The 23,282-nt window shown below is 42.1% G+C and overlaps 1 protein-coding gene across 3 annotated transcripts in view; it reads right to left on the reverse strand.

Moving 5' to 3' along the window:
• SNX4 (sorting nexin 4) overlaps positions 1 to 16,331 on the reverse strand; it is a 38,442-nt gene extending 22,111 nt beyond the window's left edge. For 2 of the 3 annotated variants that reach the window (XM_061476039.1, XM_061475889.1), the window contains exons 1-5: positions 16,124 to 16,331; positions 14,982 to 15,097; positions 1,987 to 2,125; positions 1,762 to 1,911; positions 620 to 667 (exon numbers count right to left, since the gene is read on the reverse strand). In XM_061476039.1, the coding sequence (XP_061332023.1) occupies positions 620 to 667; positions 1,762 to 1,911; positions 1,987 to 2,125; positions 14,982 to 15,097; positions 16,124 to 16,222 (552 nt within the window). In that variant the 5' untranslated portion in view covers positions 16,223 to 16,331. The remainder of the gene's footprint in view (positions 1 to 619; positions 668 to 1,761; positions 1,912 to 1,986; positions 2,126 to 14,981; positions 15,098 to 16,123) is intronic. The other variant, XM_061475969.1, reaches the window with a different exon arrangement.
• Between the last annotated feature and the right edge of the window lie 6,951 nt (positions 16,332 to 23,282).

Below are 23,282 nucleotides of genomic sequence, written 5' to 3' on the forward strand. Positions count from 1 at the left end.
CTTTTCCAGACACAGCCATGCAATCTATCAACTTCTCACAGGTTCTTATCCTGCACAGACACACAACCTTTGATCATTTATTCCTGCAAGCTTTCCACCCACCACTTTACCTAGCCATGAACTCACTGATGTCAATGGGGATAGTACTACTTCAAGACACGTTCTGTTAAACAGTTAAGGGGCACCAAATCCATCTCTCCTAGTCCTTTTCAGCAACTTATCCTTGTAGAGAAGTCCTAAAATTCAGACCCCTTTGCTTACCCTATTTTTTTTTTTTTTTTGACACCTTGCAACTTTGACCAGGTTAAATCTGACACCCATGCTAAACTGATCTGATATCATACAAAAAGACTGCTATGGGCTCAAGTTCATTAGTTTTAAAGCTTTTGAGGATCATAACTCTACATAACTAGCAGAATTAAAAGGTTGAGCATCACAGGCACATATTAACAAGCCTTCAAGAGAAGGCTAAGAACATGCTAACACCACCACTGTTTTTTGTAGTTACATAAAACAATGCCTTTAATTCATTGTAACAGCAAACAGCCTTTCATAAATAACCTAAAACAGGTTTGCTGGAGTATTCTTGTACCATAGCAGTCACGAGACAATTAATTACCTTTAGCTGAAATCCAGTCTCATTCACCATTTCTTTCCATCCACCTTCCTAAAAAATACACGAGAAGAATGTTTAGTGAGATTAAAAAGTGCCACAGCTTTTGAAAGTCCCTATATCAGAAGATCTTCTCCAGCAAGCTGTTTCAGCTACCTTCCCCATGTCTTTTAAAGAATCTGGGTTAAGAATAACATGTCAGTAGACTTCTATGCTTACATACTAACCTCCCCCAAGAAACTCTCTGCTCTTCACTACTCAGTTACCTCATTCTACCAACCAGGGGCAGGAACCACCCAGCTTTGACAAAAGAAGTAGCTCAGGTCTTTAGAAAAAAGGTAGCTATCATCTACTGCCTGTTAGGTCATGAGCAGCTTCAATGACCTTTGCAGCTTGAAGCAGAGAGTATAAAAAGAATGCAGAGGTGACAACTGTTTACAGTGCACATTCAGTCACCTTGCTCAAGTGTAGTGGCTGGTTGTCCATTGCTTTCAGTTCCCATACACTGGTTCATCTATATACTATACTGTGCTGTGGTAAACGTACCTGCTCAGTCTGCTGTTTGGTAATCTCTCATCAAAGCACAGAAAAAAAGAGAAATATCCAACTCCTCCTAAACTTGGAAAACTACAAAATGCAATGCTTTAGCTGATAATTGGATCACAACTTTTGTGATAACATATTGTACTGGGTTTGGACCACAACACGTATGAACAGATCACAGTTCAAACCTCAAAGCTGAAGAAACCATGGATATCCAAAAAGAGAACTGGAAGCCAATATTCTCTCTGCAGCCAGCAGTACAGAATGCTAACTATTTCAGCTTTAGTCCTAGGGAAGCTTTCTCAGCCAACAGACATTAAGTTCCCAATACGCCACTCCAAAGAGGTGGAAATTCTGTCTTAGGAGCCTTAGAACTAGACTGGAAAAAAGTCATAAGGTACATAAGAAAACTGACTACAACCGCAGTGGGCTGTTAAGAAGCCTTTTAGATAGGTAAGTCTTTCCTACCTCAACTTTGGTCACACTGTCTATCCTTGTAGACAAAGAACAAGCTATAGGTAAATAGGAGGGAAGAGCAAAAGGACATTATCTTAAATAAATAATCATTAAAGAGTGTAATTAGAAAGCATACCACTTTACTATACCTGTGTTAAAAATGAATAAAAGATTTTCTCCTGACAAAGAACAGGATGTGAAGCCACACGTAACAAGAAGTTTTCCAAACCGATTCTTCTTCTTTCCACAAAATCTGGATCCATATTATCTGCTGATAGCTTATGCCAAACAAAGTCAGCCTATTTAAACAGAAGAGTGTTATCAGTAAGTAAATAACAAACAACACAAAACAAATTGCAGCCACAGCTCCTTACCCTTTTTTCTGGCAAAGGTGGAACAACAATATGTGGATAGGTAACTGACAAATAGTTCCTCAACAACTCAAATTCACTGTAACGTCGCCACAAGGAGTCCACTGGAGCGCACTGTCCCTCGCTCTGGGACTCAACAGCTCTGAAAGATAAAATAGCAAATTTGGGTGTTTGTAAGCTATTGCCTTTTCCCTCTTACCATCAGTACACTTATAGCAAGAGCCCTAAAAATAGTTACCCAGTAAAGATTACTGCACAGCTTGCCCATAATCTGAGTAGCCTTAATGAATTTCATGTCTACAAACTTCATTTAAAAAATTTGTAACTCCTGCCTGGTAGCACTCAAATTTTTTAGAAACACATTTTCATCACACCCAAACAGGTATGCCACAGTCAAGTAAACAGTCATGTAAACAGTCACAAGTGACTTAGTTCACATCACTACAGAATTAAACATATTTCTCTTGAAACAATCCAGCACAATTTCATGAGCAGCTGAAGGATACAGAGTATTAGAAGAAGGAATTTATTACTTAATAAGAAAGTCGTTACTTCAGAGGAGAAAAACTGTCCTGCCTGCAGTAGCTAGAATAGTTAAAAACGTAACGTCAAAAATATTAAGACATTTTAAAGGGTATTTTTAGAAAAACGTAGCAAATTTCAAAGCACTTCCAAACTTTTTTCTTGTTTTTGCTCAAAGTGCTACTTTGCACTAAGTAGCAGTCTAACAAACTAGCTGAAGAGAGAGTAAGCAGGTATAAAATTGATGCATCTGAAAAACCTGTTGAAAACTTAAAGCCAACATCACCTAGCAAGGTATTAAAGAATCTTATGGTATTACAAAAGGAGAAATCATGGAATATTATAGGATTGAAAAGTAATAAAAATGCTTGGGAAAAAACTCGTGATTTATATAAGACATTTAAAGCAATAGAAATACTTTGTATTATCATAAAATAAGCATCAGGTCAGTAACACTTCTTGGCAGTTAGCATATGTCAGAATAAATACAGATACAATTCAGACAAGGATTTAACAGAAACCAGTGATGTCTATGTCTACCTTAGTTCTTGTATTAAGCAACTAATTAGTGTACAAAGCACTGGCATAAACCTACATGAAACAGTATTAACTATGTTACGAGATTAACACAGGTTACTTGAGGTTGGAAGGGACCTCTGCATGTCTGCAGACCAACTCCCTTATTCAAAGCAGGTGGCTCAGAGCCACATCCAGTTGGGTTTTGAGTTTCTCCAAGGGCACAGACTCTACCACCACACTGGACAACCCACTCCCACGTTTGGCCACCCTTGCAGTAAAAAAGTTCTTATATTTAAGTGGAATTTCCCAAATTTAAATTTATGGCCATTGTCTCTTGTCTCTTGTCTCTGTGCATCACAGAAAGAGCCTGATTCCATCTCTACCTACACCACCAGGTACACATTGCTAATATCCCAGAAGCTGTATTTTCCAGAGGTTGGACAACCCCATCTCTCTAAGCCTCTCACTGTATGTCAGATGCTCCAAGTCCATAATCATCTTCATGGCCCCTTCGCTGGACTTGCTTCAGTATGTCTACATATTGTACTGGGGAGCCCAGAACTGGGAACAGTAAGTTATAAACTACAAGTACTTAGTCCAATGGTTTAATAGGCAGAATAGGGTACTACATTATTTGTTCCAGCAGAATTCAGGCTATACAGTTCCTGAATTCATGAGCACTTTCTGGACTAGAGTTTTAAAATCATCTAAATAGCAAAAAAAGTACTGATTTTTTTAAGCTATTCTTAACCTACAAGTTTAGATTTTTAATGACCTTACTGAAAAACAAATAATCTTACTCCTACTCCAGCATGGTCCCAATTATTCGATACGCTTAAAATACAAGAAGCCTTTGTCATCCATTTCTCAACTCTAATTAGAGAGGAACAGCCTTGTTTTACCCTTTTTTAAGCATAGTTACCTCTTGAGGTTGATGTAATACAGAATTATGCAAAAGGAATTTTTTAAAATAAGGCAGGGCAGAACATTTTCTGTACATCCATCCTTGCCTTGCAGAAAGGACATTTATTCCAGGTGTCTGAATTTGTAGAAAAAAGAAATCACAAGGAAGAAAAAGGATGCATTCATACGCACTCAACACAAACTGATGCAGTTTAAAACTGCTTGAGACTGACTTACGAATAAAAAAGAAAAAAAGGTGAACATACTGCTGACAGCTAGTAATTCACACTGCCATCATCCCACAGAATTCTTCTCTATTAGAGTATTTCAATTCAACACAGTTGCAACTGCAATCACAGAGTTTTGAAGCAGGTAAGCTCACCTTAGTGCTGGGATGACAGGCTGTGCAGCATTCCTCCCTACACAAATACTGCACAATTTAAACATTTCAAGAATGCTTCAGCCAAGAGCAGGCATCTAGTGACTACACTATTGCCGAGTTGGAGATAAACTTAATACATAGAGAATTAAGCTACTCTGCCCTAGAAGATCAGTTGTTTAGTTGAAAGCTGAAGGGCTTGGTAAACAAACTGCCCTTCCAAGCCCTTCCTTTTATGTATTTGAAATACATAAAAGTATTTCAAAATTAGGGAACCTTTTAAACTTCAGCTTCAGCAGCTGTCAACCAGTTGCACTAACTTACACCATGGATTTCAAGAGAACTACTTCTGCATGGGTCATCTTCAACCCTTAAGCAACATAGCCACCATCAATACATCATAGGATTACATGGACCCTTGTCTGAAAACATACTGCACAAGCAAACATGAAGAGAGAGACAAGAAAAAACACAGGCCAGGACTTCCTGGAGACCCATCCATACTGCAGGTAGAGATGGTGCTGCACCAGCAGGAAGACACCAGAGACTCACCTAGAGCTAGGCAGACACACTGCATAGAGTGAAGCAGACAGCAGCCACCTTTACTCTAAAAGCAGGAAGATTACAGATCCAGATCCCAAGATCTGGAACAAGGAGTTCTCTGTAATATAATGGATGTTCTATCAGACAAGAAAAAGAGTAAGAAATTAAAACAAAAACAAACAAACAAAAACAACCCTGCAGGATGCATTTGGTCTATTGCTATTAAATGTCTCAGTCACACCTACTCATAACCATTTCCTGGCCACGGCAAATGCCACCATGGCACTGGCACAGGAGTTGTGTTTAACTAGCTCTTCATTCCAATTTTTATTTTTCTGTAATAGGAGAGTTTCATTATTCATCTTTTTTTAAAATTCAACTGAAGTTTTAAGACCGACTGTATCACCTCGTAACTAGAGGCGGGCTTAGCCTGCACATACTACTGACACTTTGTGTCAGCCTAACACATTTCAGACATACAGTAGAGTTACAGAGGCTTACGAAGTTACCACCAAAGGCAAACTGCAAGAAGAATAGGTCAGTTTATTTTTTAAATATTATTCTTATTTTTCTTGTCAATATGAGCCCCTAAGGAAAAGTACCACTGGCTGCAATTATTTTTCATCTCCACTTAACTTGTTCTATGGGTTTACATTGCCATGAACAATTTCAAATATAAAAGTTTTCCACCTCCTGAATACAGAGTACTTAGAAAAGTTTGGCTGTTTCATTTCAACACAGTGCATACTGCAGTGTTGTCTTCTGCCTCTAACCCAATCAATTCCCAATGCAGTGAAAGTCCAATCTTAAATTTATCACTTTCTGAATAACCTAAACATCAATGAGGTCAGCCCAGAGAAGAATGAGAAGTTTCTCTTTCAAGGAAGTTTCCGATTCAGACATTCCTACTCTATATTCAAGTGCACTTCTACAGACATATAACTTCACAAGATAATAGAAAAGAACTATCCCAATTTTTGGTAGTATGCATTTGTATGTGGTCTCTCTATAGCACTCACATACAGTTCCGGTAATAAACATTAGCAGTATAGCTAGGCAGCTTATCTTCCATAGTTGATCTGCCATAACTCATCCTGCTCTGGCATGCCACTTCTCTACACACCCATTTTTGTCAAGTCAGCTTTATCATGTAAAAGTTAATGTGTATTTTTCTTAGAACTCTTAATTCCTACAGTCAAGAGAGTCCCATTATCATTTACATTTCAACTAAGCGCTCTGATACAAACTAACAGGAGAAAAAGAAACTAAAACAAAAAGAATGTCTTTAGAATTTAAAAGTGACTTCACAGATTCAAATCTGTTTGTGGAACTACATATACTCTACTTCTGTAGTACTGGTTACAAGTTAGAAGAGAAAGCACTTATATTTCACATTCCAAGTCTACAAATATTGAAGGAAGGTAAATACACCAATAGGATGCTCACATATTTTAATAGCGTAGCAATCCGTTTATCATTTGTAAGGGTTCAGGTCAACACACCATCAGTAAGCTGTCATTGTACGAGATCACAAGAGAGCCTTCCAGTGTAAATTACTCTCTTAATACTTCATGACTGTTTTGAAGAGTTAATTATAAACTAGAAGCAGTGAAGACCATGTGGAGCCTTAACTGTGCAAAAATACTTCTCAATACGCCTGCTGTATCAGCTTTGTATTTCTCAGAATGAACAACATATTAGTTATTAACAAACTAGAAAAAAACTCAAACCCACACAACAAACAAAAAAATGAAAACACAATAATCAGAATAGTAACATCTCAGCCCACACATGCACACAAATACCAAGCAGAAAATTAAACAGTAACCAAAATTTTTTAAAGGTCATCTAGAAGTGTAGCACTTTAGCACGGAAGGACCACAGCTTTATAGAGAAGCTTCGATCTATGTGAGATTAAACCACTACTACCGCCACACAACGGAGATACAGGTACCCTGTCACTTGAAGTTTTACATCCACAAGGAGCCTCAAGAACTCAAGGATGAACGAAGCAGACTGCCAGAAGCAAACTGTGCCACTCACCACACTTTCCCTGCCCACACTGAAGAAACTATGGAAGTTTACTAGGTCTAAAGCCCACTGTCATTTCTTTCTGACAAAGTCGATCTGTGGACAACAGGCTAGGCTTTCCTAAGTTTAAGTTAATCAAGCTTTTACAATCCTCATGAGGGGCACCCAAGCCTTACATTATACCCTGAAGAAAAAGGCTAAATTACTACTAGAGAACCTTGAAGGTCAAACCTTCCTGTATAGTTTGCTCTTTTTTAAACAAACAGCATCTGATAAAACCTCCTAAACATAGTCTAAGCAGCCTGACATTATTTCTCTTCCCAGATCATACTTACTTCCTTTATTCTAACACGCATTTATTCTCACTGTCTTAGAAGTGTGAATGCTGCCTTTTCTGGTTGCAGTTGTTGCTTTTCTCTTTATATAACACAGTCCTTGTCTCTTAACTGCTTTTCACCCAAAACAACAGGTAAAGGAAGCAAATGCAACAGCAAAACAGGCAGACAGACACTTGTCCAAAGAAACATCTGGATGTTCTTTGCCACTGCAAAAAGCTGCAAACCTAACAGTTGCACCTCAGCAAGAGCCTGCCACCACACTCTACAGGGTAGACATCCCTGCTGCCTCTGTCACCAGCTGCACCTGCCCCAGTCTTTTTTTTCCAGGGGCTGTAAAACTTCAGTTTAGTGACTTTCAGTAACTGAAGAGGCAAGACAACATTTCAGGAGGGCAACTGTGTAGCCCCAACAAAGGAGCTACATTTTATAAATTAACCCACTTGAATAAATGTAGCCCACATTTGAAATTATTAATACTAGTTAAGATTCCCCCTTACACCCAGGTTTTGATACAGTAAAAGCAGTCATATTCTGCTCTCACAGCACTGCAGTGTGTTGGGTAAAGAAAGGGAGCAGCAAAGTTCTTCGCAAAGCTGTGGTGGGAAAATACTGTACAGCCCTCAATTATGAGCTTGAGTTCACACCACTGCCTTTTAAATGAGGTAATAAGAGTCTGGAACTGCATGCACGGATTTGGGACAGGCAAGCAAGATGACAGAAATCATTTTTTTTAACCACACCAAAAATGTCTCCACCTGGTTACATATGAGACCATAAAATATCACCAATTACAACAGTATTTCTCCCCAGGAACCCCGTTCCAGAAAGGAAGTAGAAATCCACAAAGGTACTCATTACATTTAATACCTTCATTACCATCTAATTTTTTAGACCACATTACGAACTCCACCATTAAATGCAAGTACTGCAGAGCAGTTTCAATTAAGATTATAATCACTTGTTGACATTCAGTCAAACTTCTCAATTCGTTTTGGTTTTTAAAATACAATATAATGCTTGTACAGTCTTCAGGCAGGAAAACCATATGTTTTCCCTCTAAGTACAATTATAACAATGCGAGTTATTCATTGACCGAATTACCTGCCTGAAAAAAAAAAATTGAAACCTTCAGCTTTTACATTCACAACTGATGTTATCATAAGTGATTAGAAGATTACATTAGTCCAAAAGTCATGTTCATTGACCTTAATTCAAAGTGCCAATGTGAAAACTTTAGTTGATCTAATTAACTCTTCCCATTTCCCATTTAAAACTAATTATCTGAAATGAGCCATTAAACAATTCTGAATGCAATAAAAAGAGGAATGGCTGCAAAGTATTAAATCAAACAAGAAAGAAATACATCTGTTTACTTCCTCGTAAAAGCAATCACCTCTTCAACTGCAGAAGCAGTAACTTTGCTTTCAGCCTTTGACCTTCCAGTGTACAAGAAGAGAAACTTCCACTCCCTGACAATGGGCAAGGTTCACTCTCTTTGTAGAGGAATACCATCTTGGAGGGCTGGGCAACTTCTTCCATTAGCTCTTAGAAATGGTCTCTGTATTTAGGCTTCTCAACAGACAGAAAAGCAACCATTATAGATCACCTAGGTACTTTGTAAGACACTAGAAGTCACGTACCAAGCTGTATGATGAAGCAGTTCTCTTGCCAGAAGATGCATCACAGCTAGCTGATACATTTTTTTCCCCTGTCACCCAGTTTGCTGTATTTAATTAAAATACACATCTACTGGGCATGTTAATGAGTCACAAGATCAATTAAGTAAAAATCAGCAGTCAATTAAATTTTCAACTCTTCCATCTTCTTTCACCTCCTGACTCTTCACTGTTTAAAGCTCACACTGAATTCAGACTTTCTTCCTCTTTTCCTAACACCTCCTTTGGAGGGAGTAGACACGCCTTCCTGACTCTAAATGACCAAAATCTGCATTGTTGTTTTATCAGAAGACAATATTTCTCTGAGGGCATTTGTTCTGTACCTCTCCCCTGAAACCACATGCCTGGGCTCTTTACCTAGCCCAGTATGGAACAGAAGACTTTGGGTAAGGAACTCAAACAGATCATAACAAAGGAAAAACTCTTCAAGTCCCATGGTGCAGCACTGCTGCTACTGAACTGTGACCTGGCTGGCTACTGATTTCCACGTTCATTTCTCTTACTGAAACTTCTTTAAAATTCCTTACACTTCGGATGGGCAATCCAAGGTCTTAAGAGAGAAGCATGTATCATTTCTGTCACAATTAGAAAATTTTCCAAACAACGAAAGCAGAACTAAGATGAGTAACTTCCCAGCCATGCTAGGGGAATAACAAGGAACTATAGTGACCCACCCCTCCAAATCACTTCAAAAGGAAGTAAAGACTAGTAGGGCTAGAAACCAGGGATCTGGCTATTAAGCAGTCAGCTACCAGGCTGCGTGAAGTTGTGTTACTTTTTCCTAAAGCCGTATTAAAAAACAAAACAAAACAAAAAACAACACAAACCAACAAAACACTGCAGTCATCATATTGTGACCAGGAGGACCAGGCGGGGATTCTGAAAGTCAGCAGGGGTGGCAGCAAGTTAACTAAATGGAAGTACCCTACTACCACAGAAGAAATTGTTTACTTTAAAGGAGAACAGGAAAAAAGGCACTAAAGGTACCAAAAGTCCATCAGCACAGAGCTGATTAACTTTCAGCTCTGTAATGAAAAGAAAAAGGCACAAAACCTTGAGACAAATTCTGGGGTTTCTACTACCTCAGCTCTTGTAGTTTAATGAAGACTCTGATACCAGACACAGCTGTCTAAATCTCCAACAAGCAATCTAGTCTGAGTTTAGGTGAGATCCTGGATAGTTGCAATTTCCATTACAGAAAGCAAGTGATATGCTGAGCACCTGAATTTCAAGAAGGAATACTCAGCTGTACATCTTCATTATAAGAATTTGTACTTGCCTTAATACCATTTCCACAAAGAGGCAGAAGTGTCCTCTTTTCTCACAGGGATAATATAAAGCCTAAGTTATTTTTAAATAACTGTATAGTTTAACAGAAGCTGTGAAGCAAACTGACTTGAAGACTAATTGAACAGAAACAGCTCACCACAAAAATCTAGTTAGCTAATGCAGAAAGGTGTAAAGCAAGAATAAAGGGGATGCTTTCAGGAAGCATGACCTTTGGAATTTGCTGAGACTCTGCAGTCTCCAGCAGTAGACTCAACAAAACAGAACTACACTGAGGTATAACAGCACTTTAAAAAAAAAAAGTCAACAGAAGTCACATGAAAACGTGAGAACAGTAATAAATCCTTTCATATCGAAAAGAAAAAGGAAACCACACCATCACTCGCATTTTGAAAAGAGGTTCATCAGCACTAGCAAAATTAACGCTCAGCTCCCGTTCTGTAACAAACATACAGGAGTTGCAACTGCACCCATCTTGTGTCTCTTACTCACCCAGATGCAACTCCTCAGTTCAAACTGAAATTAAATCCTAGATAGCAGTAATCACAGAATCATAGAATAATTAGGGTTGCAAAGGACCTTAAGATCATCTAGTTCCAACCCCCCTACCGTGGGCAGGGACACCTTATGCTTAATCGTATCACCCAAGGCCTCATCCAACCTGGTCTTGAACACTGCCAGGGATGGAGTATTCACAACCTCCCTGGGCAACCCATTCCAGTGCCTCACCACCCTAACAGAAAAGAATTTCCTCCTTATATCCAATCTAAACTTCTCCTGTTTAAGTTTTAACCCGTTACCCCTTGTCCTATCACTACAGTCCCTAATGAAGAGTCCCTCCCCAGCATCCCTATAGGCCCCCTTCAGATACTGGAAGGCTGCTATGAGGTCTCCACGCAGCCTTCTCTTCTCCAGGCTCAACAGCCCCAACTGCCTCAGCCTGTCTTCATACAGGAGGTGCTCCAGTCCCCTGATCATCCTCGTGGCCCTCCTCTGGACTTGTTCCAACAGTTCCATGTCCTTTTTATGTTGAGGACACCAGAACTGCACACAATACTCCAGGTAAGGTCACACAAGAGCAGAGCAGAGGGGCAGGATCACCTCCTTGGACCTGCTGGTCACACTCCTTTTAATGCAGCCCAGGATATGGCTGGCGCTCTGGGCTGCAAGCGCTCCTTTTGATGCAGCCCAGGATATGGCTGGCGTTCTGGGCTGCAAGCGCACATTGAAGCCGGCTCATGTTCATTTTCTCATCAACCAACACCCCCAAGTCCTTCTCTGCAGGGCTGTTCTGAATCTCTTCTCTGCCCAACCTGTAGCTGTGCCTGGGATTGCTCCGACCCAGGGGTAGGACCTTGCACTTGGCATGGTTAAACTTCATGAGGTTGGTATCAGCCCACTTCACAAGCGTGTCAAGGTCCCTCTGGATGGCATTCCTTCCCTCCAGGGTATCAACTGAACCACACAGCTTGGTGTCATCGGCAAACTTGCTGAGGGTGCACTCAATCCCACTGTCCATGTCACCGACAAAGATGTTAAACAAGACCGGTCCCAATACCGATCCCTGAGGGACACCACTCATTACTGGTCTCCAACTGGACATTGAGCCACTGAACACAACTCTTTGTGTGCGGCCATCCAACCAGTTCTTTATCCACCGAGTGGTCCATCCATCAAATTGATGTCTCTCCAATTTAGAGACAAGGATGTTGTGTGGGACAGTGTTGAACGCTTTACACAAGTCCAGGTAGATGACATCAAATGCTCGACCCCTGTCCATCAGTTCTGCAGCCCCATCATAGAAGGCCACCAAATTGCTCAGGCAGGATTTCCCCTTAGTGAAGCCATGCTGGCTGTCACCAAGCACCTTGTTGTTTTTCATGTGCCTTAGCATGCCTTCCAGGAGAATCTGCTCAAAGATTCTGCCAGGCCCAGAGGTGAGACTGACTGCTCTGTAACTCCCCGGGTCATCCATTTTCCCCTTCTTGAAAATGGGGGTTATATTTCCCTTTTTCCAGTCATCGGGAACTTCATCTGACTGCCATGATTTCTCAAATATGATGGCCAGTGTCTTCTCAACTTCATTTGCCAGCTCCTTCAGGACCCTTGGATGGATCTCATCAGGACGCATGGACTTGTGCATGTTCAGATTTTTAAGATGGTCTCAAACCAGTTCCTCTCCTACAGTGGGCGCAAGGTCTTCATTCTCACAGTCCCTGCATCTGCCTTCCAAGACTTGGGTGGTTTGGTCAGAGCCTTTGCCAGTGAAGACCGAGGCAAAGAAGTCATTCAGAACCTCAGCCTTCTCCAAATCCTGTGTAGAAAGTTCTCCTGAGAGCTTCCTGAGGGGCCTACATTCTCCCTAGCCTGTCTTTTATTTGCTATGTACCTGTAGAATCCCTTCCTGTTATCTTTAATACCGCTAGCTAAGTTTAATTCTAACTGGGCCTTAGCTTTCCTAACCTGGTCTCTAGCTTCCTGGACAACATCCCTCTACTCTTCACAGGCCACCTGTCCTTGCTTCCACTTATTATAAGCTTTTTTCATTTGAATTTTCCTCAGCAGCTCCTTATCCATCCAAGGAGGTCTCCTGGCCCTCCTGCTGCACTTGCTTCTGGTTGGGATGCAACACTCCTGAGCTTGTAGCAGGTGATCCTTGAATATCAACCAACAGTCTTGGGCCCCCCTGCCCTCTAGGGCTGTATCCCATGGAACCTTACTAAGCAGGTTCCTGAAGAGGCCAAAGTCTGCTCTTTTGAAGTCCAGGGCAGTGAGCTTGCTGCACGCTCTTCTCACTGTCCTGAGGATCTCAAATTTGAGCATCTCATGATTGCTGCATCCAAGGCTGCCCTGGAGAGTCACATTTCCAATGAGCCCCTCCCTGTTGGCGAGCACAAGGTCAAGCATGGCACCTCTCCTTGTCGGCTCCCCTATTACTTGCAGAAGGAAGTTGTCTTCTACACAATCGATGAACCTCCTGGATTGCTTGTGTCGGGCCGTACCATCCTTCCAACAGATGTCAGGGTGGTTGAAGTCACCCATGAGAACATGGCAGAACTCTAGTTCACACAAACATAATGCAACTAGTATTAAGTGGTCTTCCTTTTATATTACTATAAACTGAGTTTATTCTTCAGCTACAAAGTATCCTGTTACCCACAGACAAATTGCTGTGAAGCCCAGCTACAGCTACAGGCTCAGCAGGAAGCACATTTAATAGCGCCAACTATATTTATGCAAGAAATTTTGCCTTCTCAGCAAAAGGAAGAGAGAACCCATTTTATTAGAGATGTGACAAACCCACATTTTCAATAATTCTGTGACAAACATGTAATTGGTCTTGGTATCTGCTGACCACAGAATAAAATAAATCTTACTGAATTAAAGAAATCTGGGCAGCAAAATACAGTTTTGCAACTATGAAAGAGCCACTGGGAAAGATCAGCAGGAGTGAGTGAGTGAGTCTAAAGTAATGGAAGAGAGACTGGGAAAGAAAATGCAGTCAGCATATTCTGGGGCTGCATAAAGACACCTCCAGAGCACACTTCCCATCACAGTCAGACACCAAGGATACCAATTTTCTTCTCTCTTCCTTCAGAAGTATCATAAAAAGAAAAATAACATTACTTATGTGAGAAGATGTGATCTTTGATATCAATACATTGTAGAAGTATTTTTTTTTTAACATCTGAGCAACTGACAAAGAGCCACAATATCTGAAAAACATAATGTCTATTTTGGATTTTATCCTTAAATGTTATCAAAAATATAGTAAACGTACCCCACTAGGCCTGCAGTCAGTGTGACTGGTGCGTTCCTTCATCAATTAAACAAGCAAAGTAACTTTTACCAGTAACTAGAGACTTACGTGACAGCATTACAGTTTGAACTCTTCAGAGCCTTTGTAAAATGCAACTGCTTTATTTCAGACGGTTTTATCTGTACAGCAGATCATTCATGAGGCGAGGCCCAAAGGTTAAAACTGTTACTATAAAAAAGAGGGAGGAAAAAACTCCTAATAAAGTCTAATTTTGAAATTCTTGCTTCAGCTGAGTAACACCATCCTGTGTAACAGGAGTTATCTGTAACTGTTTGGAAAGTAACAACTTGTAAGATATTTTAAAGCTTTTTTTCACTACTCAAGACTTAAAGTTGCAAGTTGTCTTTGTAGTACTAAGCATGTTTACCATAGCTGTATTATTCATCTTGTTAACACAAGAAGAGAAATAGCAAGCAGGAAGTTTTCCAGTGAAAGCTCAAGCTAGTATGAAGGAAGGAAATAGTTAATTAACCTCAAACTTTTGAGGATCTACAAGGAGTATGTAGTGATCAGATCAAGCAAAACACTTCAAATATTAGTGGGAAAGTAAATTTTGACCACATGACATATGTCATGAGATTTCTTTATTTTCTTGTGATCTCAGCCAAGCCTAACCATCACTTTAGACCTAAATGCCCAACCTTTCTCATATACAATCTCATCCGTACGTGTATAAGTTTATCCAAACCATGTCTAAGAAACAACCAAACAGATGTTGACACCATATTAAAGCAATATCTTTCAAGCACTCATTTTTCCACATACACAGTTACACAACATCATCATTAGTACTGCTGCAGATCTGATGCCAAGTTTTCACAGGAAAAGATCCCCTAGAGTAGGTTGATAATTGCATAACAAGTCATAAACCAGCTAGATCCTTTCATCAGCTGTACCTGAATATTTTCAGGGGTGGATGGAGGGAGAGTATGTTTAGAATGGCACATCCACACACTGCAGAGTGAGCTCTCATCACCCACCTTGTCTCAATGAGGTAAGCAGTATATGTTTCTTGCATGTTCACGGCATTCCTCCCAGTTCGTTTTTCAGCTTCTGAAACAGTGATTTCCATTTTTTTTGCCAAACAGTCTTCCATCTTTTTAGAAGAGGAAAATAAAGATTCATGTAACATCAGCCACACAAGGCAAAGGCCACTAACCCTGCCTCCCCTTCTTCCACACCACATTCATTTAAATAAGACAGGTCTCCATAGGATAAAGGCTTTGGCAGGACTTCGTTTTATACCTGTGTTCTGTATCACATTTGCAACTGAAAACAAAAAACCTGTTTCTGGGAAAAAAGAAAACCAACAAAATCTACAAATAGACAAAAGCCATCATGAGCCAGGAGGACAGGAAGGAAAAATATTTTTTCTCACAGGTAACAAAGTAACCGTTCCCGGAAAAGAAAAAAAAACAAAACCACAAACAAACACCAACAAAGTGAACTCCGGTACTTTCTACCCAAACACTTCCCAACTCCCGGTGAATTCCTCCTCAGGGCACCTGGGACACACCTCTCCCCTTTCACAGGAAACAGAATACATCCGGACTGAGATGTTTTCTATTTAATCTCTCAGAGGAGAATCATTATCTTTTACACATTGGTGAGCAGAAACCAGTCAGGACCACACACTCACCCTAGAAAAGCAATGCTGAATTGAAAGGGAGGTGGGCTTATTTATGAAGTTTAAGGGGGAGAAGAAAGACAAATTGAGAAGATAATAGTAATAAATAGTAACAGAGATCTGGCGCCAGGGATGAGGACTGATCGCGCACAAAGCCCTCTGACCCCGTCCACAATGGGGCTAGAAAGAGAAGCCCCCAGCCCAGAGAGTCGGGGCGCACAGCTCTGCCCCTAGCTCCCCCAGGCAGGGGCCTCGGCCCTAGGCAGGCAGCGGAAGGGCCCATCCCCACCTGTAGCCCCTTCCCGCCGCCTCGGGCAGCGCTGGTCTGCCCTGCGAACCCCGCATCCCGCCCCACCTGCCCAGGGCCAGCGGCACGGCGGCCGGGCAGCATACTCAGGAAAGGCCGGTGCTCAGCCCCGGCGGAGTAGGCCGTGCCGAGGCCGGCAGCCCGAGGGAGGGATTCCGCCCTGCCGCCGCCACTCTCCGCACCCTCACCGTAGCTGCGGACTGCTCCGGAGGCGGGAGGCCGCTGCAGGGTGCGGCGCCGTCCTCCTCCGAGCGGCTATCACTCAGCTCGGCCTCTGCGCTCTCCATGGGGATACCGGGCTCGGCCGCCTCCCTCCGCGCAGGCGCTGAGGCCGACTTCGGCGGGCAAACTCATCGCAGGTCCTAGAGAGAGCGGCGGGGCGGGGGGGTGGGTCCGGCCCGCCTCGGCCGGTGCTCATCGATTGACTCGATACGAGCCCATTGCAGGCTGTTGGCGTCCTGCACGCCTTTCTGCCCGGAACTGCCCCGTTAGGTACCCGGCGGTGGGCACCGCCTCATGAACACAGGGTAAAAGCCACCCCTCGTTGTCATACTGCTCCGCTCGCCCAAAGCTAGGCAGCGTGAGCCTCCAGCCCAGGAGACGGACATACCTCCTGCCGTGCCCCGGGCGCTTACCCTCGTTCATAGAGTTGTGAATGTTTATTTCTAACGTTTATTTTTGTTGTTGTTCCTCTCTTAGTTCGCGGGTCACTGAAGAGTTCCTGATGCGCCCATGCCATGTCTATCTTTCGTCCGTAGCAGGATGACTTGTCATTTTGTTTTATAGAGCCGCTTTCAGCAGCTGCTAACTTTCCCACAGGATGTTGGTTAACATTAGGCAGCTCGGGTTATTTTTTTTAAAGCCCATCAGCCCTTTACTTCCCTGCTCTCGCTCCTTTACAAGCACCAAAGGACTCAACCATGCTGTTTGCTTTCATTAACCCTCCCGTCTGCCCTGCTTTCCCCATCGACTCCCTCCCAGCAGCGGTACAACATCCAGAAGAGTGTTCTCTGCCCACCATACCTGCCGGCTAACGCCAAAGAGTGTCCCACCCTGCCACACTTCATCGGGAGGTACCTGAGTAGTTAAAATCTCTGGAGTTCTGCCCTGTCATTTATGTAATAAAAGCCTCAACTGTCTTGTGTCTTATCATAAAGCAGGGACAATCCTTACTGTGCGTTTCTGCCCGACAGCTCCTACCGAACAGCAGTTAATATATCAATACATGTATATATAAATATATATATATATGCAACGTCCTACCCCTGGGTCGGAGCAATCCCAGGCACAGCTACAGGTTGGGCAGAGAAGAGATTCAGAGCAGCCCTGCTCAGAAGGACTCGGGGGTGTTGGTTGATGAGAAAATGAACATGAGCCGGCTTCAGTGTGCGCTTGCAGCCCAGAAAGCCAACCCTATCCTGGGCTGCATCAAAAGGAGCGTGACCAGCAGGTCCAAGGAGGTGATCCTGCCTCTCTGCTCTTGTGTGACCTTACCTGGAGTATTGTGTGCAGTTCTGGTGTCCTCAACATGAAAAGGACATGGAACTGTTGGAACAAGTCCAGAGGAGGGCCACGAGGATGATCAGGGGACTGGAGCACCTCCCGTATGAAGACAGGCTGAGAAAGTTGGGGCTGTTCAGCCTGGAGAAGAGAAGGCTGCATGGAGACCTCATAGCAGCCTTCCAGTATCTGAAGGGGGCCTATAGGGATGCTGGGGAGGGACTCTTCATTAGGGACTGTAGTGATAGGACAAGGGGTAATGGGTTAAAACTTAAACAGGGGAAGTTTAGATTGGATATAAGGAAGAAGTTCTTTACTGTAAGGGTGGTGAGGCACTGGAATGGGTTGCCCAAGGAAGCTGTGAATGCTCCATCCCTGGCAGTGTTCAAGGCCAGATTGGACAGAATCTTGGGTGACCTGGTTTAGTGTGAGGTGTCCCTACCCATGCAGGGGGTTTGGAACTAGATGATCTTAAGGTCCTTTGCAACCCTAACTATTCTATCATTCTATGATTCTATGATCCTATATATATTCATTACTATAGTCTTTGGATTTACTCCATCACAATCCCATGGTGCCTACACAGTGTTCATGGAGCCAGCAAACAGGGCGGAGGAGTTCTTCGTATTTACTACTTGTATGCCAGACATCATTTTGGACACTCATTCAGCCCCACCATTCTCTGGTTTACATATTACATTGTTTCCCTAAGATTTCCCATTTTTGCACCAGATTCCTGTTCTTTGATGATGTCTTTTATTATTCTCACGTAGCTTTTTTTCTTTTCCTGCCCTTTTCAAACCCAGGTTAAAGGCCACCTCAGGGAATTAAAGAGTTGCTATTACAGGGTTTTTTGCTTTGCCTTTTTTCTGCTCTGAGGAGGAAATGTTTTTTTTTTTAGTGTTGACCAGAGCTGAATTTGCATAGATTTTTCATCCAAAAATTAATCTTTTTCTTTCAACAACAACTAAAATAAATCCCCAAGTCCCCTTTGAAGACCCCCATGAATTAATATTTGGCGTCTGGTTTCTATTCTGTTGTCTTTAATGTTTATTCAACTTTTTCCTCAGATTGTTTGAACTGATACCTCAATCCCTTCTTTCCCACCCCTCCACTAGTATAGCTGGATGGAGTTTCACAAGCTTTTCCACAAAAGGCTTTCCTAGAACAAAAGTTTTTAACAAGTATGTGAGCTGTGATTTGTCCTCTGAATAGGACTGATTTAAGATTTGTTTTCTAAACTCGAAGTCCAGTTTAGATGTAAAAGCATGATTGCACATTGTAAGACAAAGTCTGTTTTCCATTAGGGCATGGTTTTCTTATGTTTACTCAAGATGTACAATAAGATACATACGTTATATCAATTACACTTGCATTTGCAGGATGTGTATACTGAAATTTTTCTGATCCATATCAGAGATATAATGGAAATATTTATGTGAAGCTCATGCAGGATATCAGACTTTGTATTAAATATTTTTATTATGGAAACAACATTATCAAAAAGTACAGTCATATTTTCAGGTCTAACATCAGTCGTTTCAAAAGCTATTTTCAGCTTTGAGTTTTCTTCATGCTACTAAGAGATGCGGAGAAGAGTTAAAACACTACGTATGGAGGAGGAGGGTAATGACAGAAGTGCTTAAATCAGGACACCCAACAGCCTGGGTAGCCCTCACATGCGTTATAGCGTGGAGAGCTTTAGAGGAGAATGTGAGATGTCCTATGCAATGAAGAGGTCTTCAGTGAGCACCAAAGCCTCCAATGAAGTGCTCTTCCTGGGCCACATTTCACCACTTCAGCCTGCAAAGGAGGCTAGCAATATTTCTTCCCAGAGAAAGGGTCCCAGCACAGTACTGCTTTCAGGAGTACCTCCAGAAGCTGTGCTACTTTGTCAAAAAAGCTGTAGTGTTCCTCCCCTAGCTAGGGACAAGCTCTAGTGCAGTCAGGCTCTCTTCAAACCCCTGCTTGTCAGGATGTGAGTCTGATTTCCTGCAGGTTACTGAAACCAGGACACTCTCCTGCTCTTCACTAGGTGTTTATTTAGCAACCATAAGAAGCCAAGCTCAAATCAGCTTCCTACCTACAAGTCCCTTTAGTCTCTGAAATTGTCATTGGACAGGTAAATTTTCTCAGAAGCAACCTTTTCACATGAAAGCACTATTGACTTCCTTACCAGAGAGTTACATATCTTATAGGAGAGAAAGCAATACTCCAAACACAGGTGCTTCTTTGTGCAAGTTTTAGTACACTTTCTCTAAGCCATGACTCCATGCAGAAGCAGCAGACTGCCCCATTGCCCTGCTCCCAGGTGCCCTTCTCTCAGCTCTTCCTGACTTCCACCACAGTCTCTGGCAAACAGGGACACCATCTTTTTCTTATCTGTAAGTCCATTCTTTGTAATCCTACCGTTACTCTGGATAAACTGCTTTTTTACTCAAGAAAGCTAAGCATTTACACTTACCTTGTAACTAGCTTCCTGATGCTTTGTGTAAGGTTATGCGTGTTATCTTTCTTGTTTGAATCTATTGACAGCCTGGCTTGTTCTAGCAAATAACATACCCTAAACAAAAAATAAATGCCATAGTAATGGGAATTTTTTCAGACAATTCCCCTTCATTACAACACTAATTTTCAGTAACTTCATTTAGAGTTCCTTATCCCTTCAACTTCTTAGAAGTAGTTAGAATTAAATGAAAATACAGCCATCACCAACAACCATCTCTTTGCTACTGAGAACTTAAATGAAAACACCTAAAGCAGTGACTATGCTTTGCTTCTGCTCCGCAACAACCATGGCCTTTCAATAACCTCAGGAAGAGCGAGCTAACTGGCCAATATTCCTGCTGATGAAAGGCACGCATCCACAAGCTGGTGCAGTGTCTGGCAGTGCCAGTGCTTGCAAGCAGTGAGGTGCAGTACAAGTAGGTTCATGGAGCAGCACAGCTGGAGCTGCAGACTACCATCACACCACACATATTTTAGGGGATATTCTCTAGGGTGCCTCTTGCCCATTCCCAGGGACTGGCCACCCGTTGCACCTTCCAGTTTAGCCGCTGCTGAAAGAGAATTCAGCATCTGTGTGTCCTAAGACTGCCTTGTAGTGCAAGCCAAAGCAGGATGGCTGTGAGTTTCCCTTCAAAAGCACATTCCTGATCCTTGGTTCAGGCTCCCAGATCCTACCATAATTTCACTACCAGTAATAATAACGCAAAGATCAAGAGTCAGGTTGTCAGACTGCTCATGCCTCTCTCTACAGGTTAATTCCTTCAGACCCGAAGGCGTTTGCTAACTGGAGGCATCCAACAGCTGAAGTGATGCCATCTTGTGCTTTGGTCTTCAAAGGCTGATCTTCACTGAAGATCCTGGCATCTGTCTGCATGTCACGTCATTTGTATGATGGAACAAAGAATAGTGCTTGCTTAGGCTCCCTAAGAAAACAACACAGAGGAATGAACATCAAGGAACTGTCAGTAAAATGCGTAAGTAGCTGCTTCAATGTGGAAGAGTGCAGGAGGAAAAGTAAGTTCAGAAAGAATACAGGGGAAATCCTCTCCTCACATGAGTTCAGGCTCCTTATAGACATAAATGTCTGTATGAAATGGCCCCTAAACAGTAAGAAAAGTAACAAAAAAAAAAAAAAATATTGTTAATTATTCAGAGAAAGAAAACATCATGGAAGGATAAGTGGAGAGTGGAAAAGAAATATGGATGTCTTTTGGTATGAGGGAGATCACCTGATCCCACTCAGTCTGAAACTGGTAGCAGGGGTCTCCATGCATTTCAGCACTGGCAGATCTGGATCCATGAATACAAACAAGAAAGCTAAAACTAATCACATTTTTGAGAGGATCTGTACAAACAGATCAATAGTATGAACAAAAATTTACTAAAAATGGCTTCAAAAGCAGCACAAAACAAGCCACGAGAAAAATTCAAAACTTCATGGGAAGATAACAGTAAGACTTAGGACAGAATTGAACAAAAAACCCCACCAACTCTAACACTTTACATAGATGGGCAAATTAGACCTTTACTTAATCTTGATGCAGCTTTGGTGAAGGAGCCTGTTGCATGCAGTCTAAAAGAAGCTGGAAGTCAGGCCTTTGTTTCTGGACCACGGAACAACTCCAACAAAAGTCAGGCATCACTTCGAAAATGCATTTATCCTGTGTGACTCCCAAAACAAGTGTTAGCTGAGAGGCAGGAGGATGGGGAAGTTAGCAGGGCTTTGGAGGAATGGTTGTGTCAATGCAGACAGAGCCACTGTGTCCAAAGGAGGTATAGCTGTGTCCCTCAGGAGGCATTGCCAGCTTCGACTGTACTCCTTGTGCTACCTGATCATGAAAGGTTACCACACTATTGCTGGGACAAGCTGCAGCAAGAGAATGGAAAATGACAAAGGTGAAGTCACTCCCTTAAGTGATAGAGAGCACAAACTGTCGTACTACGTAAGTGACCTCAAACACCAGAATTGTATGAAGCAGTCAGTGGGAAGGTAATGAGAACTTTTCCCAGAGAGGTATAGGCACCTTTAGTGCCCACCAGGCAATGGTGTTTGAATTTATTCAACCCTCCCAGGACTGGAGCCAGTGTCCTTGTGAATGCAGATTCAGGCAACTGTTGCTGATGGCACAGTGAAACCAAGGCCATGCTAATAAGATGCAGAAGTGATGAAACTGAAATTCTTGGCATTTAATTAACTGCCAGGACAACATGGGAGTAGTTCTATACAACTGCACAATATATGCGCATAAATTAAGAGTATGGATTTGTACTTACTAGTAGAAGCTGAGTCCTGATCCTATCAGGTAGCCACTTTCCTTAGACCTGCCTTTTAAAACTTCAACATATAAAGCAAATCCTCTTCACAACAAAAACACTCTTGGACCTTATCTGAAGCCCAGCATTGATACTGATAGTAACAAACTGAAAAAGAACAAAGCAAACTCAATAGATACTAGTTGAGTCATGTAACATGAAAGAAATCAAGAGGGTCAAGAGAATATGTGATTGCAGAAGTAAACCCAGCATCTTTTGTTGTGGTCAGTCATTTTAAACCCAATGCCCCTGCTATCATCTCTGGGGTTCAGCAAGCATGGAGGAGGTTCAGGGAAGCTCAGAAGCATTGGCCCTTGCATTAGAACTGTCCAGGGCATGGCTATGTGGTTAACTTCTTCCCCTTCCCTCCCTTCATGTTCCTCTCACATGAAGGTAATCTTTGCCCCTGGGAAAAATAAGAGGTTTGACTCACCTGGGTCTGGCACTTGTCCATCATGATGGTACCCTGCACAAGAGTGTTTAGTGCCTAACTTAGGAGCTTCAAATCTATTGATTGATTGCAGAGCCTTACCTCCCACAGTGGACCCCCAGGCTGTTTGAAACCTTCATTTAAATATATGCTATATTGTTTCAGGTGTCCAAAGTTTTATTTTACTTCTCTAGTAAATATCTTCTATCTCCCAAATGAGAACTTTGGGAAAACTGCTCCCACAACGCAACTTAAAAATCACCCTGCAGAGACCTTATGTTCCTCAGCCTAAATCCAGCCTTCAGTGTGTCTTGAGTTATGAGGTTGTCCAGACCACTAATAGAGGAGCAGGGGAATTTACACCAAAAGGAATAAACAAGCCAACAATAAAAATAACCATTGATCTCTTCTTCCTCCCCAGTGTCTCACTCCAGAGGTCACTGTGTTCTCTCATGGAAGCAAGGCTCTATAATGTGAGTTTAGGCACTTTAGGCTAAGCGAGTACTTGCTCACTTTCCCCTGAGTATATTTGGTGGATTTTTAGTTCACATTTTTTCCTTGGATAAGTCTGAGAAATAAGCAGGGGCCCCAGAATA

The sequence above is a fragment of the Pezoporus flaviventris genome, unplaced genomic scaffold (genome assembly GCF_033815535.1).
Source record: "Pezoporus flaviventris isolate CSIRO_AGI_PZ_B2104156 unplaced genomic scaffold, CSIRO_AGI_Pfla_v1 ptg000001l, whole genome shotgun sequence".
NCBI classification, from domain to species: domain Eukaryota; kingdom Metazoa; phylum Chordata; class Aves; order Psittaciformes; family Psittacidae; genus Pezoporus; species Pezoporus flaviventris.